General features: G+C 63.2%; 1 protein-coding gene across 1 annotated transcript in view; it reads left to right on the top strand.

Annotated features, from left to right (window-relative positions):
• Positions 1–15184, top strand: part of ADGRD1 (adhesion G protein-coupled receptor D1) — a 122332-nt gene that overhangs the window by 30143 nt on the left and 77005 nt on the right. The window contains exon 14 of the mRNA XM_025045495.1: positions 3145–3286. Within this exon, the coding sequence (XP_024901263.1) occupies positions 3145–3286 (142 nt within the window). The remainder of the gene's footprint in view (positions 1–3144; positions 3287–15184) is intronic.

Here is a 15184-nt window from a genome sequence, read left to right as displayed (position 1 = left end):
TCCCGCCGTCCGCCCGCGGAAGACCCTGAGGATGCGTCCCGGACGCTGGCGCGGCAGCTAGGGGTTCAGCTTCAGACGCAGAGTGGGCGGCACTTTCAACACCGACGGATCATCGATAACTGATGCACGGCGCACATGCCTGAGCCCTGACGTCACACGCCTGCCCGCTACACTCCTCCCTGCTCCTGGAAGTGAGGGACAGCTCATCCTACCAAACCACCAGGGGGAGGGCGCGGTCCGGAAGGCAGCGGTCATGATCTTGCCACAGACCTGGCTGAGAAGCCGCCTTCTGGGTCTGATTGCCCGGGAAGGCCCGCACCCTGATGAGTTTCCTTATCGCCAAAGGAAGGGACCTGTCACTCCCTGCATGTGACTTCCAGAATTCTTCAGGAAAACCGGCAAAGGATGACGTAACCCACTTTCCTCCGAAAGATGCTTTCTCAACTATTTGGGGAAAATTTCTCCAAACCCAAGACTATAAATGAAAAGTGGGCCCGGCTTTGGCCCCTCTTGGTTTTTTTATAGCTCTCCCTTCTGAAGCTGAGCCCCTCTGAGGGCCCCGGCCAGGGACGTGCAGGGGGCGTGGCGTTCATACCACCATCCGCATTTTCTGTGACCAAGCAGAACGGTCGCTGTAGCCGGGTGTCGGCTGGCTTTTTCATAATGGGCCAGATATAAATATTTTGGGCTTTACAAGCCTGACGTCTCTGCCACAGCTACTCAGCTCTGCCCTGGAGATGTGAAAGCAGCCCCGGACCACATGTAAAGGAAGGGGAGCGGCTGTGTGCCAATAAAACTTTATTGACAAAACCAGGCGGGCTCCCAGGCCTACAGTTTGCACGCGCACGCTAGACACACCACTGTATCAGGGCAGCAGCCGTGGACGAGGGCGAGGCCCGGCTGTGCTTGAAGCTTGGCAGATGGATGCCGGTCCCTCCGTCCCTCTGCCATGCTCCCTCCGGAAGCTTCCATGACTTGGGTCACAGAGACCAACTCTCACTGTTCCCTGCCACGCATGGGCAAATGCTCCCCGCCCCCAGCCCTCTGCCGCCAGCACCAACGCCCCGTCACCGCCAGGAGCCCGTCCAGGTCCTCAACTGTTTTCCTGACGTCCAAACAGACTTATTTTTCCACGACGAGAACATGTTTTTATGCGTCGACTCTTCAGCTCGGGTGGCGTTCTGAAGTCAGTGTTCAATGCAAAGCATCGTCCGAGCAGCTCACGAGCGTGGCCTCTGCCGGGTCCCCCCTCCCTCAGGCGAGAGGGCAAGAGGAGCAGGGGCGGGGCCGGCGCCCGGCGCAGGGCGCATGGCGCGGGGCACCCGGCGCGGGGCGCCCGGCGCGGGGCGGGCTCCCGTCCCCTGGCTCTCCTCTCCCAGCTGGTGCCCCGATGGGCTGCGGGACTTGGGCAGACGCCTGTCTTCTCCCCTCTGCAGTAAGGGTGACAGGATGGATTTCCGAGGGCCACTGTGAGCTCTGCATGAATTCCTCGTTTAGACGAAGCCGAGGGCCCTTGACCGTGGTACGCAGCGCCTGCTTTTATCCGGGAGGCGACTGGGTGTCCTCAGCATTCGCCTTTAGGAGAGCTCCCAGCTCCACGCATGACTAGGAGCAGCTGAGCAGAGTCACGGGGCGGCGTTCTGGGGCCCAGCTGCCTGCATGGCGACTTCCGCCCACACCGTGCATAGCCTTCCCATGGTTATGGCTTTTTTGCGAGAATGGAAGGACGCAGTGGAATCGTAATGTCCTTTAAACCCCCGGGGACGGAGTTGGGATCTAAGGGCACGTGAGTTTGACACACGAGGCGCGGGACAGGGCTGGACGACCTGCCCATCTCCACGGCCAAGCCCAGGGAGGCCGCTGCCGGGGGACAGCATCCGACCGTCCACACGTCCGCGGGGCGGCGGCTTAGCACACTCCTGCAGAGCCGCCTGGAGGGTCCTTCAGGGCGTGCTGTTCCCTGGCTCCACAGTGATGGGGACTGTGTGGCTCCTACTGAGGCTCTTGCGGTATCAAGTTCGGACTGGCCAAGAAGGAAGCGCGGCCGTCCAGGACTCAAATGCTTGCAACGGCCATTCGCCGACAGTGTACTATGTGCCGGCAAGGCTAGGGTCAGGTGGACAGGCAGAGACACTTCGGGCACTCAATTCAGAGCGCTACCCACCTGCGGAGTCCTGCCGAGCCGCACGTGCCAGACCCCCTGTGCCACCGGCCTAAACCCTGCACCCCAGCCTCCTTGCCTACCTCACCCCAGCCCTGGTCCTGCATGTCGTCTCAGCCTCGGCTGCACGAGACAAGCACTGTGAGTCTCAGCGTTCTGCCGATTGGTTTGGAGGAGACAGAAAACCCAGTCGAACCCGTTTTGAACAAAGGGGAAGCTTATTAGATCACAGAAGCTGAAAGGTGCGGGGTTGACTGGCTTCAGGAGCAGCTTGATCCAGCGTCCAGTTGCTGTCCCTTGGCCCCATCTCAGCTCAGCCTCTCCCCTCACGTCTGATCCAGGACCTCATCCTTCAGGGCCAACACGAAGCAGAGGGAAGTGACAATCTCTGACCCAGCATTTCCCATCTGACTCTTGGAGTCAATAGCAGAGCTCGTGGGCTGCAGGTGGGGACGATGCTGGTCACCTGGTGGGAAATGGGAGCCTCTATCAGGAGAAGAATGACCAGGAGCTGGGCAGCAAGGTGGCAGGTGTCCCCCACACAGCTCTTCATGACGCCATGCTGTCACCAGGGAGATTGAGGTGCAGACACAATGGGTTGCTCACCCAGGGTCGTGCAGTGGGTGACGTGGATCGCTGACCTTCAAACCTGTTGTTTGCCCTTGTGTTCTCCATGCCCTCTGGGCCCCTCCCCCGTGAGGTGGTGACTCGTGAGGTCAGGGCCTGGCTCACTGTGGTGCCACCGCCACACCTTCCAGAGGGCAGATTCTGGACGACCGGACCCAAGCTGCGGGTTAGAACACTGACCCGCAGGACCGGCACCAGCCCCGCCTGGCAGGGAGCAGCGGGCACCGCCTGGCGGACACCCAGCCTCCTCCCCGCAGGGACCCTGGTCTCAAACCCTTGAGGCTTCCCGCCCGTTCCAACCCCGGGTCTCGCCGTGTCCCCTTCCTCCGGGTGACAGTTCTTCGTCTCCTTCCCAGGATCGCCGAGGCGGCGAGCTACAAGGGCTGCCCGCTGTCTGCCGCCAGCCCTCTCATCTCCCTGGAGGTGGCCCCGCCGCCCGCCCTGTCCCAGAACTTGTCGGGCTCCCCGCTTGTCACCGTCCGGCTCCAGCACACACTGGTGAGTTCCAGAGCGTCCGGCCTCGCGTGCGTCTTTGATCTGGTTTCCCATCGAGCGATGTTTGGTGACCGTGTGATCTTCGGGGCGTTGGTGCCCAAACGGGTGTTTTTCTGTCACCGGAACTCCTTTTCGGGGACCGCGTCTGAAGTGCGGTGGGAAGTCCCTCGGATGGCGTGGGGCTGGCACGCGGTCTGGACGATGGGTAACGAGGCCTCCGAGGCCGGATGCAGCTTCACAGGTGTGGGGGGGGCGCTTCTGCCCGACACGAAACGTCCTGTTCGGAGCTGGGGGTAGAGTGGCCAGCTCTCACTGCCCGCGATGCCGGCCGCTGGCGAGGCGAGGAGCGAGGTCCGTCGTGGCCACGCGCTCCGCCGCTGGCCGAGTGAGAAGGACGAGGGAGCTGGGGGTGCGGCGTGCACCGTCCTCCAGGAAAGGGGCCGCTTCCCTCGAGCCGCGGTTTCGTCCTGAGACACAGCGTCGCTTCAGCTCCCCGCGGCGGTGGGTCTTCAGGGCGTTTTTAAAGGACGCAGGTCTGTGGCCGCTGGACGGCAGACTGAGTGTGTCCCCCCGCCCGGCCCCTGCCCGGGGTTTTCCATTCCCGCCCATCCCCTGGCATTAACCGGGGACCTGCTGTGTGCCGGACACCTGTTTCTTCCCGCCCTGCTCTGCGGGGACGCCCGCGGGCTGCCGAGCGAGGCTGTTCCTGCCCCCGGCCCGGCCTGCGCCCCGTCCCTGACCCCTGAGGAGCCAGCTCCGCCGGCCGTCCAGCCATCCAGCTTGGCCAGCGTCCATGCTTGGGCTTCCCCGGGCTGGAGGCTGCCACCCTCCCGTCCTCACCCGCACGCTCACACGGGTCCCTTCACCCTCCCCACCCTCTCCCTCCTCAGGGGAGACGTCGCCTCCTCTGTCCTGAGCGAACAATTCTTCAAGGACCCCCCCTCCCCCGACTCTGTCCAGCGCTGAGCCCTCCCCGCAGGCCCGTCCCCTCCACGGACCTTCCTCCCCGGCACGCTCCAGCCACTCCCCCTTCGAAAATTACAAAACATTAAAAATGTTTTAATCGTGGTAAGATATTTATAACGTTTACCACTTTGACCATTGTCAAGTGCACAGCTCAGTGGCACTGGGCCCGTTCACATTGTCGTGGAGCCGTCACCACCTTCTCATGGTCCCAAACGGACACTGTCCCCATGAAACGCTGACCCTCTCCTCCACCCCAGCCCCTGGCACCACCACCTAGCTCTGTCCCCATGAAGTCCATGAGTCTAGGGACCACATGTATGTCGAGTCACAGGACTTGTCCTCAAGGGGCCGGCGTCTCACTGGGCAGAGCGTCCTCAGGGTCCATCCGTGTTGTTGCTGATGTCGGAAGCTGCCTGCTCCCAGATGCCATCGTGCGTTCTGTCCTGGCGGTGGCCACAGTGACCTCTGGCACTGAGCAGAGGCTCAGCCATGCCGTGGGGTGGCCTGTCCTGCAGCCATGTTGTCTCTTGTGTATTTACGTGCCCCTGCTTTCTGTGGGGACACTGGTCACCATGGGGGCAGGGCACTTCTCTGTTGCCCGTGTGAGAATAACACGCACTCGGCACGGCGAGCCGGCCTTGCCGTGCACTTGGCCCTGGCCGGGGGCGGGGGCGTCTCAGTGCCTCTGCCATCGGGACGCTGCGAAGTGGCCGTGAGAGGCCGCGGTCTCTGGCTGGGCGTATTTGGCAGCAGAAAAAGCTGTTCTGAAGGCCCCGGAGCCGAACGTCTGAGGTCGGGTGGCCTTGTGAAGGGGGCTGGCGGGCTGCGGAGCAGGGAGCTGGCAGGGGGCTGAGGTGATGGGCGGGGCGAGCGGCCTGGGGAGGGGCCGAGGGGAGAGGACAGGCCACCTAGATGTCAGGGCTTCGTGGTGTCCAAGCACCAAGCGAGTTCACACATGCACGTACGTGCCCACACGCACACGCACGCACACGCACGCGCACGCGCACCATCCTTGTCAGATCAGGCTGATGTGAGCCCTGTGATTTGAAAAGTGGGGAGTCGCTCATTCTTGTTTGTCACGGTTTCTTTTCTTCCCCCTCCCTGTCTGAGTGGGGCTGTCCCCGGGGCTCCTGGCCTCAGGCCCTCACACCTGTCTGCCCCCCACCATGCAGCCCGCATCCCTCCCTTCAGAATGGCCGCCCCACGCTCCGACCCCACAGAGCCTCCTGTCACCAGCTCCTGTCACCAGCTCCCCGTTCCCAGCGGGCGGTGAGCTGAGTCACCACACCACAAGACTGTTCTGCTGGCCTCTGCCTTGGCCCGGCCTGACCCTTCACCCCCAGTGTCCTTGTGACTGTGGGGTTCTGGGTGCCGCAGAAGGCGTGCGGGCCCTGGTTCCGGTTACATCCCGCCAGGCCCCGGGGCGGACAGCTCCCTGCAGTGCAGCTGACAGACTGTCCCTCCGTGGGTGGGTCCTTCTCCAGCCCCCAGGGAGTGAACGAGCCGGGGAGACGCGGCCTGGACCGGGGCGCGGTCAGCCAGCCCTGCCGCCGGGCCTTCCGCTCCGCCGACGTCCTTTGTGGTGTTCTGTCTGTCACCAGGGTCTTTTATGCCACAAAGGTCCCCACTTTTAAAAACAGTAATAACCTCACTATTTTCTTAGAAAACTAACTCAGGTCAGCCACCGGTCCCAAAGCCCAGAGCCGCTCCCTGGTGTCTACCGAGGGCTGTGCTCTGAGACCCGCGCGCATTACGGCTCCGTCTGGGCCTGCGGGCGGGGCGGGTCAGACAGGCGACAGCCAGCGTGGCCTGACCCCCGCCCCGTGTCCGGTTCAGAGTCGCCACGACTGGCCGAGCCTGCACCCGCGCACGCGAGCCTGGGCCCAGTGTTCGAAGGCCACTGCGGGATCTGCTCCTGTCACGTTCTCTGCCCCCAAAGCTCCCGATAATCCAAGTCCGACCCCGTCTTCGCCCGACGCCGGCTGTGCCGATTTGCCGGTGCCGGTGGCCTCTGCCCGGGGGCTCCTGCTGCTGCCGCCCCGCGTCCAGCTCCGGCTCCGGTTCCCGTGAGCCCACCAGGCTGTGACCTCTCAGAGCTCAGGCCTTGTGGCTGGGCATCTGACAGCCCAGCCGGGGGAGCGGATGCCCCTCACCCTGGAAAGTTCCCGAGCATTCCGGCCTGAGTCCTGGCACCTCCCGCCATGGTCAGCGCCCCAGGGCAAGTGCCCAGGTCCCCGACTTAAGGACAGCAGGGGCCGCGGTGCTCTGCTCACAGCCGGTCACGAACTCTTAACTTATAAATCGAGATCTCAGTGTCGCCTTTCGGTCAGCGACGATGAAACCTTCGCTGCCCGTCAGTTCCGACGCCGGTGGCTAAAACTCACCCCCGACGCGGGCTTCCCCTCCATCCGATCGCCAGTCCCAAGCCAGGCCGCCCACCAGCATCGCCATAGACTTTGGGGTCGGTTTGGTGGCGGTCCCCGGCGATGCTCCAGCAGCCAGGCCCTGAGAGCTGGCCCAGACGGAAGGTCCCCCATGCATGTTCTGACGTCACGGCCCTGAGGACCAAGCCGCTGGCTGCGGCCCGGTCGGACAGGCTGTGCTGACCGCAGAGACGTCATGTGCCGCTGGCAGTGAGTCAGCAGCAGCTGCCGAGGCCATGATGACGCAGGAGGAGCTGCCGGCGGGGCTGGGACCGCGGCGACCGGCCCTGGCTCCAGGTGCAGTGGCCGCTGTCCCAGGGCGGAGGCTGCTGGGCTCGCCCTCCTCAGGAGGTGGCACGGCGGTCCAGGCGATAAAATCGTCTGTGTCGTGAGCGTCACAGCCAAACACGAGGACCGTTGTCCTCCCGACGCTTGCTCGTTGGGTCACACACCCGGTCACTCGCTCATTCAGCAAACGCCGGCTCTGTCTGATTTGTCGTGTGCGGATGGGGTGACGGCGCCCAGTCCACGGGGGTCAGGGCTCGTCCAGACCCGGTCTCCCCGCAGGGGCCGGAGCAGCCCCCAGGGGGTCTTCCAGAAGGGGACCTGGTGGCTCAGCCCCAGGTGGCACTTCCGTGTCCTGGCCGTGTCCCCACTCCATATGTCCGTGTGCGCGTGTGGCTGTGTGGCTGTGTGTGCATGTGTGCGTGTGGGCATGTGTGCGTGTGGCCATGCACGCATATGGCTGTGCATGCGTGTGTGTGCGTGCAGCTGTGTGTGCATGTGGCTGTGCGTGCGTGTGTGTGTGTGGCCAAGTGTGCGTGTGGCCAAGTGTGCGTGTGGCTGTGCATGCGTGCGTGTGTGCGTGTGGCCGTGTGGCCGTGTACCACCCAGGGTGCAGGTGGCAGGAGAGTCAGTGCAGTGACCCAGGGTCACACGCACAGAGCTTGCTCACGAGGGAGGGCTGTGCGCGGAGCACAGGCACCTTGACACCTACCATGTCAAAGGTGTCACGCAGCTCCCAGCAGGGGACTGCGTGTGCCAGAGGCAGGGGCACATTCTAGAACCGTCCAGGACGTGGACGGTGCTGTGGACGGAGGTCCGAGGGCAGCCTGGGCCTCTGGTCACATGCCCCCCGTCTGCTGCCCCCACCCTGGGCGGGGCTCAGCGGGCGGCCGTGAGCGTGGGAACGTGTGGGGGACACGGGAGCCCGTCGCCCTGTGGCTCAGGGTGTGGGGGTCCCTCGGGCAGGGCCACAGCTTCTGAGGTTAGGATGGAAGCCGTAAATCTGGGTCTCAAATTGCGGCTCTGGATTCATGTCCCTGGCAGCTAATTCGAATTTGCTTTCAGCATTGTCGACCAAAATAAATCTGTGGTTAAAGTCAGCCAGTACGGTCGCCAGCTGACAACCCCTGCATGTACTTTTTTAGCTCTTTATTTGAAAGGACTTTAAACTTTAAGAACAATTTCGAGACAGGACAGAGCGCCCACCTGCCCTCCGCCCATCTGTCTTCTGCCGTTAGTGACTGTCATGACTGGTCAGTAGCTGTGTTTGGGTCTCGTCGGCCTTCTGCCCAGGGTGTCCGCTGGCCCCTGGTCATTGTGTCTGCTCGGCCGTGCTGGTCCCTCAGCTTCCCCGTCCTCACACCTGACACCATCGGGGGTCAGGGCCATTTGTCGATCTGGGATTCAGATGCTTCCTCACAGCCTGGTTGAGGCCTTTGGTGAGTGTGAGTGTGAGTGTGAGTGTGAGTGTGAGAGACTCATTTCTGGAGATGCGACACTCGGGCTGTTGGCCGCAGGTCACAGGAAATGGATCTTACAGATTAAATGACCTTGCTGCGGTTGTCCTGACCCCATGGACGGAGGTTTGGGGAGCGACAAAGCCAAGAATTCACTGCCCGAGGGACGGCAGTTCCCGCCCCACACGAGGCCCAGGAGGAGCGGGTGCAGGAGCAGGGGCCGACGGCCCGCCGGGCTGCGTGGCCGCCCAGGAGGAGCGGGTGCAGGAGCAGGGGCCGACGGCCCGCCGGGCTGCGGGGCCTGGGCCCGGGCTGCGGGCGGGCGGTGGCCCAGCGCTGGGCTCCAGGCAGGGCAGGCGGCGGGGCGTCCACGAAGCGCAGTGTTCGCGCCCCTCGGAGTCTCAGCCTTTTTCCTTACGGACGCCCCTCTCCGCCTCCCAGACGCAGAGCGAGGGCAAGTGTTGGGGGAGGCGTCTCTGCGTCCAGGGCAGGGGCTCTGTGACATCGCCCCCCGCTGCTCCGTGATGCTTTCCTGTCACCGGAGCATCGTGCGGGGTCCAGAAGCGGCGTGAGCCTGGGGGAGGGAGTGCGGTCTTCCCAAACGCTTCTGGCTCCGGCCCACCCGACCCGGGGTGCAGGCCTGGCTGCCAGGCAGGGCGCTCTGCAGGGCCCGCGTCTCCGCCTCCGTGAAGTCGCAGAGGTGCTGCTTGGAAACCAGAGGGAAGGGAAGGGCGGGTGGAAGCGCCCGGCTTAATGGCGGGTTGTGCAGTTATTTTTGAAGAGGATGGTTTCTGAGTAAAGATTGGTGTCCTGCTGGGAGGCGGAGGGGTGTTTATCATACCAGAGGGGACATAATTGCCGGCCCTGCAGCCAGGCGTTCCCTCGGGTTTTGGGGTTTTCCTTTGAAGGCCGCTTTTACATTTCTGAGGGCGTTTTTGGAGGCCTGCTTTTTTGAGTTGAAACGGTTTGTCCGATGGGAAACGTTTGTCCGAGGAGGACTTGGCGGGCAGAGAGGGGGTGAGCGGGGGCTCGGGACGAACGTGGAGCGAGCACCCTCGTCCCCATGCTTGTGGAGGGGAGCCCGGCGCAGGGTCGCAGGGTCGCAGGGTCGCAGCAGGTCTGGCTGGCAGCGGGACTGAGGTGCCTGGTTTTCCTGGTACAGGGTGGGGTGCAGGCTCCGCGGGGTCCCCGGGCCTGTCCTGGACGTCCCTTAGAGGCACCTGGTGACACCCTCGTGAACCACCGCCCGCCCCCCTCTCCCAGGAAGCCCACTGGAGGTGCTGCCTGCTATTCCGGGACACGTGACCGTGTCCGTCCTTCCCAGCCGTGGAGTCCTGTGAGCTGCGGATGGTCAGGCTGCAGTGAGACCTTCATGACCCCGGGCTCCGGGGCGTGCACTGCGACGGGACCGCGGGCCATGCCGAGGGGCCTGGTCGCCGTGCCCTCCAGGGGGCCGGCGGGCTTGTCAGCCTCCCCCTCTGAGCCGACGGAGTCCCCCTCCTCTCGAAGTGCCTACTTCGATGTCTCGGGGACGCTTCGGTCACTGAGAGTTGGCAGACACATGTCTCGCCAGCTGGGCGCTGACCTCGGCTGCAGCAGCTCCCGCGTCCCTCACCACCGTGTCGGTGACAGTGATCCCGTCAGGCTTCCCCACGCGGCAGGTTGCCGTGTGCTGTCCTGTGTGTCTGGGGTGTTGAGCGGGCATCCTGGCCTCTACCCACTCGGTGCCAAGGCCCTCCCCCAACTGTGACAACCAAGTGTGTCCCCAGATGGTGCCAGAGTCCTTGGCGACTTCCGTCGAGAATCAGGGTGCAGGTTACTGTGTGGTGACAGCCAGGTCCTTGTCACCACTGTGTAATAGTCACCCACATGAATATCCCCAGCTTATCAACCGTAACGCGCACCATTACAAACCCTCACTTTCCTGTGCTCCTTAAATTGTAATATTCAGAACCAGATTGAGGAGCGACGCAAGCCGGTCACCGGTTTCGCTATAGAGCGCGACCCCTCCCGGCAGGGCTGGGGCGTGCAGCTGCTACTTCTCCGGGACTCGTGGACGAGGGAGTTTTCTTCTTACGGTCACTCTTGGTGCAAGAGAATTTGCTGCTCTGAGGCTGTTGTGCAAACCATGATGCCCATGTATGGCTGTTGAGAACATATACACACGCGCGTACGTGCACAGGCCTACACACATGCACACGCACACTCACGGCCCCACACACATGCACACGCACACTCATGGCCCCACACACATGCACAGGCCTACACACATGCACACACACACTCACGGCCCCACACACATGCACAGGCCTACACACATGCACACGCACACTCACGGCCCCACACACATGCACATGCATGCACGTGCACGCACACACGCAAATACAATGCACACACACGCACAAAGGCCCACACATACACACACATGCACACACACAAAAAGGGCCACACACGCTCACATAACACACATGCAATCACACATCCACACACATGCAAACGCATGCATATGCATGCACACTCACAGGCCCACGCACATGCACACACACTGACAGCCCTGTACACACATGCACACACATGCACGCACACACGCAAACACACATGCACACACACAAAGGCCCACACATGCACGCATACACACACATGCAATCACACGTCCGCGCACATGCAAACACATGCACATGCATGCACACTCACAGATCCACACACATGCACATCCACGCACATGCAAACACACACTCACAGGCTTGTTCACATGCACATGCATGCGCATTCACATCCCCTCCAGAGACAGCGGATGCCGACGCTCCGACAGTCTCCCCGGGGACTTTCTGCAGCACACGCGTGTGCTGTGCACGCAGCTTCGCACGGGGGGCCGTGCTGACGGTGCTGTTCCGGTCACAGCTCCCGCTTTGCACACACATGCACACACATGCACACACATGCACGCACATGCACATACACTCGCACCCATTGTAACTCGGCATCACTTGAAGTCCCCCCTCCAGAGACAGCGGATGCCGACGCTCCGACAGCCTCCCCGGGGACTTTCTGCAGCACACGTGTGTGCTGTGCACGCAGCTTCGCACGGGGAGCCATGCTGACGGGCTGTTCCGGTCACAGCTCCCGCTTTGCATCTCACCTGTCTGCGTCTGCACGTCCTACCCGTAGCCGTGTCCCTGTTCTCACGGCCGCTCCTGGTCTTCCTCACGCTCCCGCCGGTCACCGTTAGGTCACTGCATGTTTCCCTTCTCGTAAGCAACACTGTGACGCGCCATCTGTGTTCTCGTTACTTCTTTCGGGTCCCTTAGAAGTGGGATCGCCTGGGTCTTCTTGATTTTAACTGTGTTTTGGACATTTAAGCTGGGCTCACCTTTGCTCACCGAGGGAGCGAGCAGCATCACGTATGGAAGCGTCAGAATGGAGTCCAGCTTACCCCGGCCACTCTACAGGCAGTCTTGTTATTGAAGCAAACGCACTAACGGGAAGGCACATACGTGTGCAGCATGACGTTGTCACAGGACAAACACGCCCAGAAAATCAGCCCCCAGACGGGATTCAGGACCCGGCCGGCCCCCAGAGCACCCACCCAGACACCGCTCACCGGTCCGTCGGGAACCACGGGCAGTGCTGCTGGACACGTACGTGTCACGTGGTGACGGACACATGCATCGCGCGTCCCAGCTGCCACCTCTCGTTTCCGGCTTAGCCGTCTGGGGGCCGACGGCAGCTCCTTCCGGCTTTTCCTTGCCTCCCCCTAGGGGCTAAGGAAGTCAGCCACCTCTTCACAGTCTCGAACATTCTGATGTGCTTTTTTATCTATGCTATTCAAATCTTTTGCCCATTTTCTATTGAGTTGTCTGATTTTATCTCTCACTGATTTTGGGGGGCGTTCTCTATACACTAGATTTAGAACGTGAGTCATTTGTTGGTGTGTGAATTATCTTTTTCGACTGGGTCTCGCCTTTTTACTCTGGGGTGGGGTGTCTTCTGCTGAGCTACAGCTACAGTTTTCGATTTTAATGCAGCCCAGTTTGTCAAGGTCTTTTTTGTGCCTAGTGGCTTTCGTTTCCTGGTCAAGGCCCTGGCCTAACCCAAGGTCACAAAGACAGTCTCGCACGCCACGCAAAGCCGCGTGGCCGTCCCGTCCGCTGGCGTCCACGGCCCTTCTCCCGGTGCCCTGCGTGAGCTCCGTGTATCTTCCCTCGCTGTGAAGGAAGCTCCTCCGCCCCTGCAGCGCCACCTCTGGTATAAACCGAGTGGCTCTGTCACAGTCGAGTCATAGATCGAGGGCGTCGTCGCCGTGCGGCTCTGCTTCCTCCCCACCCGCTTGTCCCCATGGCGGTCCTCGCTGTCACGGCCGCTCGGCCGCCCAGCAGGTCCTTCTGAGGGGCCCCGAGAGGTACCTCCCCGCCTTGCCCTCCCAGGCCATCTCGGGCTGTCGGCGGCGACACGCATCTTAAAACGGGTGCACAGCGGGAGACGGCCCTGCGGAAAGGTGGCGGTTTCTACTGTCACCAGAGGGGCCGGACCACCGATTTCCCCACATCGACCGGCGACGGGCAGAAAGAAGCCGTGTCGTCGCTGGGACTTCCATTCGCCCCTCGCTGACCATCCGCGAGGCCGGCCGGCCGCCTTCCCCTGGGAGCTGGCCGCTCGCGTTCTCACCGGGCACGCGGTTTGCTTCCTGCTGGCTCCTAAGAGCCCTGCCTCTCGCCGTATTGACTCATTGCTCGTTGTTGCAAAGTTCCGCCCTGATTTTTTATTTGGACGGTTTGGGCCATTTGAGTGCACGTCGAAAATCTTTACATTGTTGCCGTGTCCGCTGTTTCCCTGGGAGTGGGGCGCGTTGGGTTCCGAGGGCTGTGCTGGGCCCCACAGACGGAGCGGCTTAGGACAGCGACGTCACCGTCCTCTGCCACACGGTGGCCCTCCCCCCTCGGTCTCACCAGGCCGGTCACGGTGTCTCCCGGGGGCTCTGGCGGGGGCGCCTGTCCCCCTGTGAGACTCACGTTCCCGGGGCCAGCACGGTGGCACCTTCGGATCTGTCCCGTTGACCCCCACTTCGGTCGTCACAGAGCCTTCCGTGGCTCCGAGCCTCTCGCCGCCTCTTACGAGGACCCCGTGATGACACCGGGCCCTTCTGATCCATCCAGCGTGGTCCCCACCTCAGGTCTCTGACCGAGCACACCCACAAAGCCCCTTCTGCCAGTGAAGCGACCTCCGCAGGCCCTGGGTACCGTGGGGACTGTTTTGTCACCACAGAGGGGACAACAGGACCATGTAGGGCCCCCTCCCCGTCAGTGGTGCCGAGACCCTCGGGGGAGTGGCCGGAACCTGTGTGCACAGCCGGCACTGCAGAGTGTGCAGACAGACTCCCAGGCCGTGAGACGCCCCGCGTGCAGACCGTCCACCCTGATGGCCGAGGCGGACGTGGGGCCCGTTACTTCTCCCCATGGAGTCGGGGCCCGATGGGGAGCCCGTTCCCGTGTGTCAGGGCCGGGGCACAGGACGTCACCCCTCACCCGAGGGGCAGGCGTCTCCCCCTTCTGCGGACCAGCGCCCCGTCCTGGCCGTGTGGCCACACGTGGATGCAGCCAACTGGGCGTGTGACACCGCAGTGTGTCACCGTTCACCTGAAGAGATCCAGAGCCCAGGTGGGACTCTCCTCTACAAGCTCGTCACTGTAAATAAGCGGGGTCTGCTGAGCGCCCAGCTGTCGGGTGCCGGTGGAGGCGGGGTGCCCGCTCTGCCGTGTCTGGGTCCAGGACAGCCAGTCGCCGGGCACCTGTCATGATGCTCAGCACATCTGTGCCACGTTTGGACGGCGTGGGGACCGAGGAGGTTCAGCTCCTCGCCGTGTTTCCGAGGCACCAGCCACCATCCCGTGCCCTGGAGGGTGAGGGGGGCAGCCAGGCGGCTTGGGGTCGCGAACCTACCTGTTCCCCGTGGGGCAGCGGCCACACTCTGTAGTGACTCTGCCGCTGCAGCAGCCGCGGTTGGCGTGGCTCTCCGGTCCCCCTGCCCCGCGCGTCCCGAGGCGGTGGTGTCCACTAGAGAAGCGCTCGAGACGGTCGCGACAGCCCCTTCGCTGGCCAGCTGTTCACGCGGCCCGTCACTCTCCTCCCCAGCTCAGTGAGAACATCGTTAGCACCAGTTCCCGGGGCTCTAGGCGACGCTGTGGTTCGCGGACGCGGTCAGCCACGGTTCTCCTCAGCCACGGGCACGGAGCAGCAGGGCCCACGATGCCACCGCTTCTCGCTCTGTGCGGGCGGGGAGGTGACCTCAGCATCTGCGTTCCTAGGTTCTCTCCGGGGGCCCACATTCGTGGCCGTGCGGGCCGGGTCCCCGGCGGGGCGGGCACGGTGGTGTGGTGGCTGCGCCCTGTGCCCCTGGGAGGGGCCGTCGTCCCCCTGGCCTGGCCTGTGGACCCCTGAGCTGTGACCTTCGTTGGAGGCGGGTGTGTCCGAGGGACGCCCTCACATGTTCCCACGTGCTCTTACCAAGACGGGGGGCAGGGACATCACAGAGCGCAGACTCAGGGGTGCTGGCCGCTGGGGAGAGTCCGAGAATCAGGCCTCGCGTGGCGCCCACAGGGGCAGTTAAAGACCCCCCTTCATCGTCTGCGGCCCCACCTGCTTCCGGAGCTGGCCGTGGACACCGCGCCTCCGGCATTGAGGGAGGGACGGGCGGAGGGAGGCTGAGGACCGCAGGGGGCTGGCTCCGGGCAGGAAGACGCTGGGCAGGGTGGCCACTGTGGCGGCACCATGCGG

Source organism: Pteropus alecto, unplaced genomic scaffold (assembly GCF_000325575.1).
Source record: "Pteropus alecto unplaced genomic scaffold, ASM32557v1 scaffold213, whole genome shotgun sequence".
In the NCBI taxonomy this organism is placed as follows: Eukaryota; Metazoa; Chordata; class Mammalia; order Chiroptera; family Pteropodidae; genus Pteropus; species Pteropus alecto.
The sequence above is the reverse complement of the archived record's forward strand: the minus strand, read 5'-3'. Positions and strand labels throughout refer to the sequence as shown.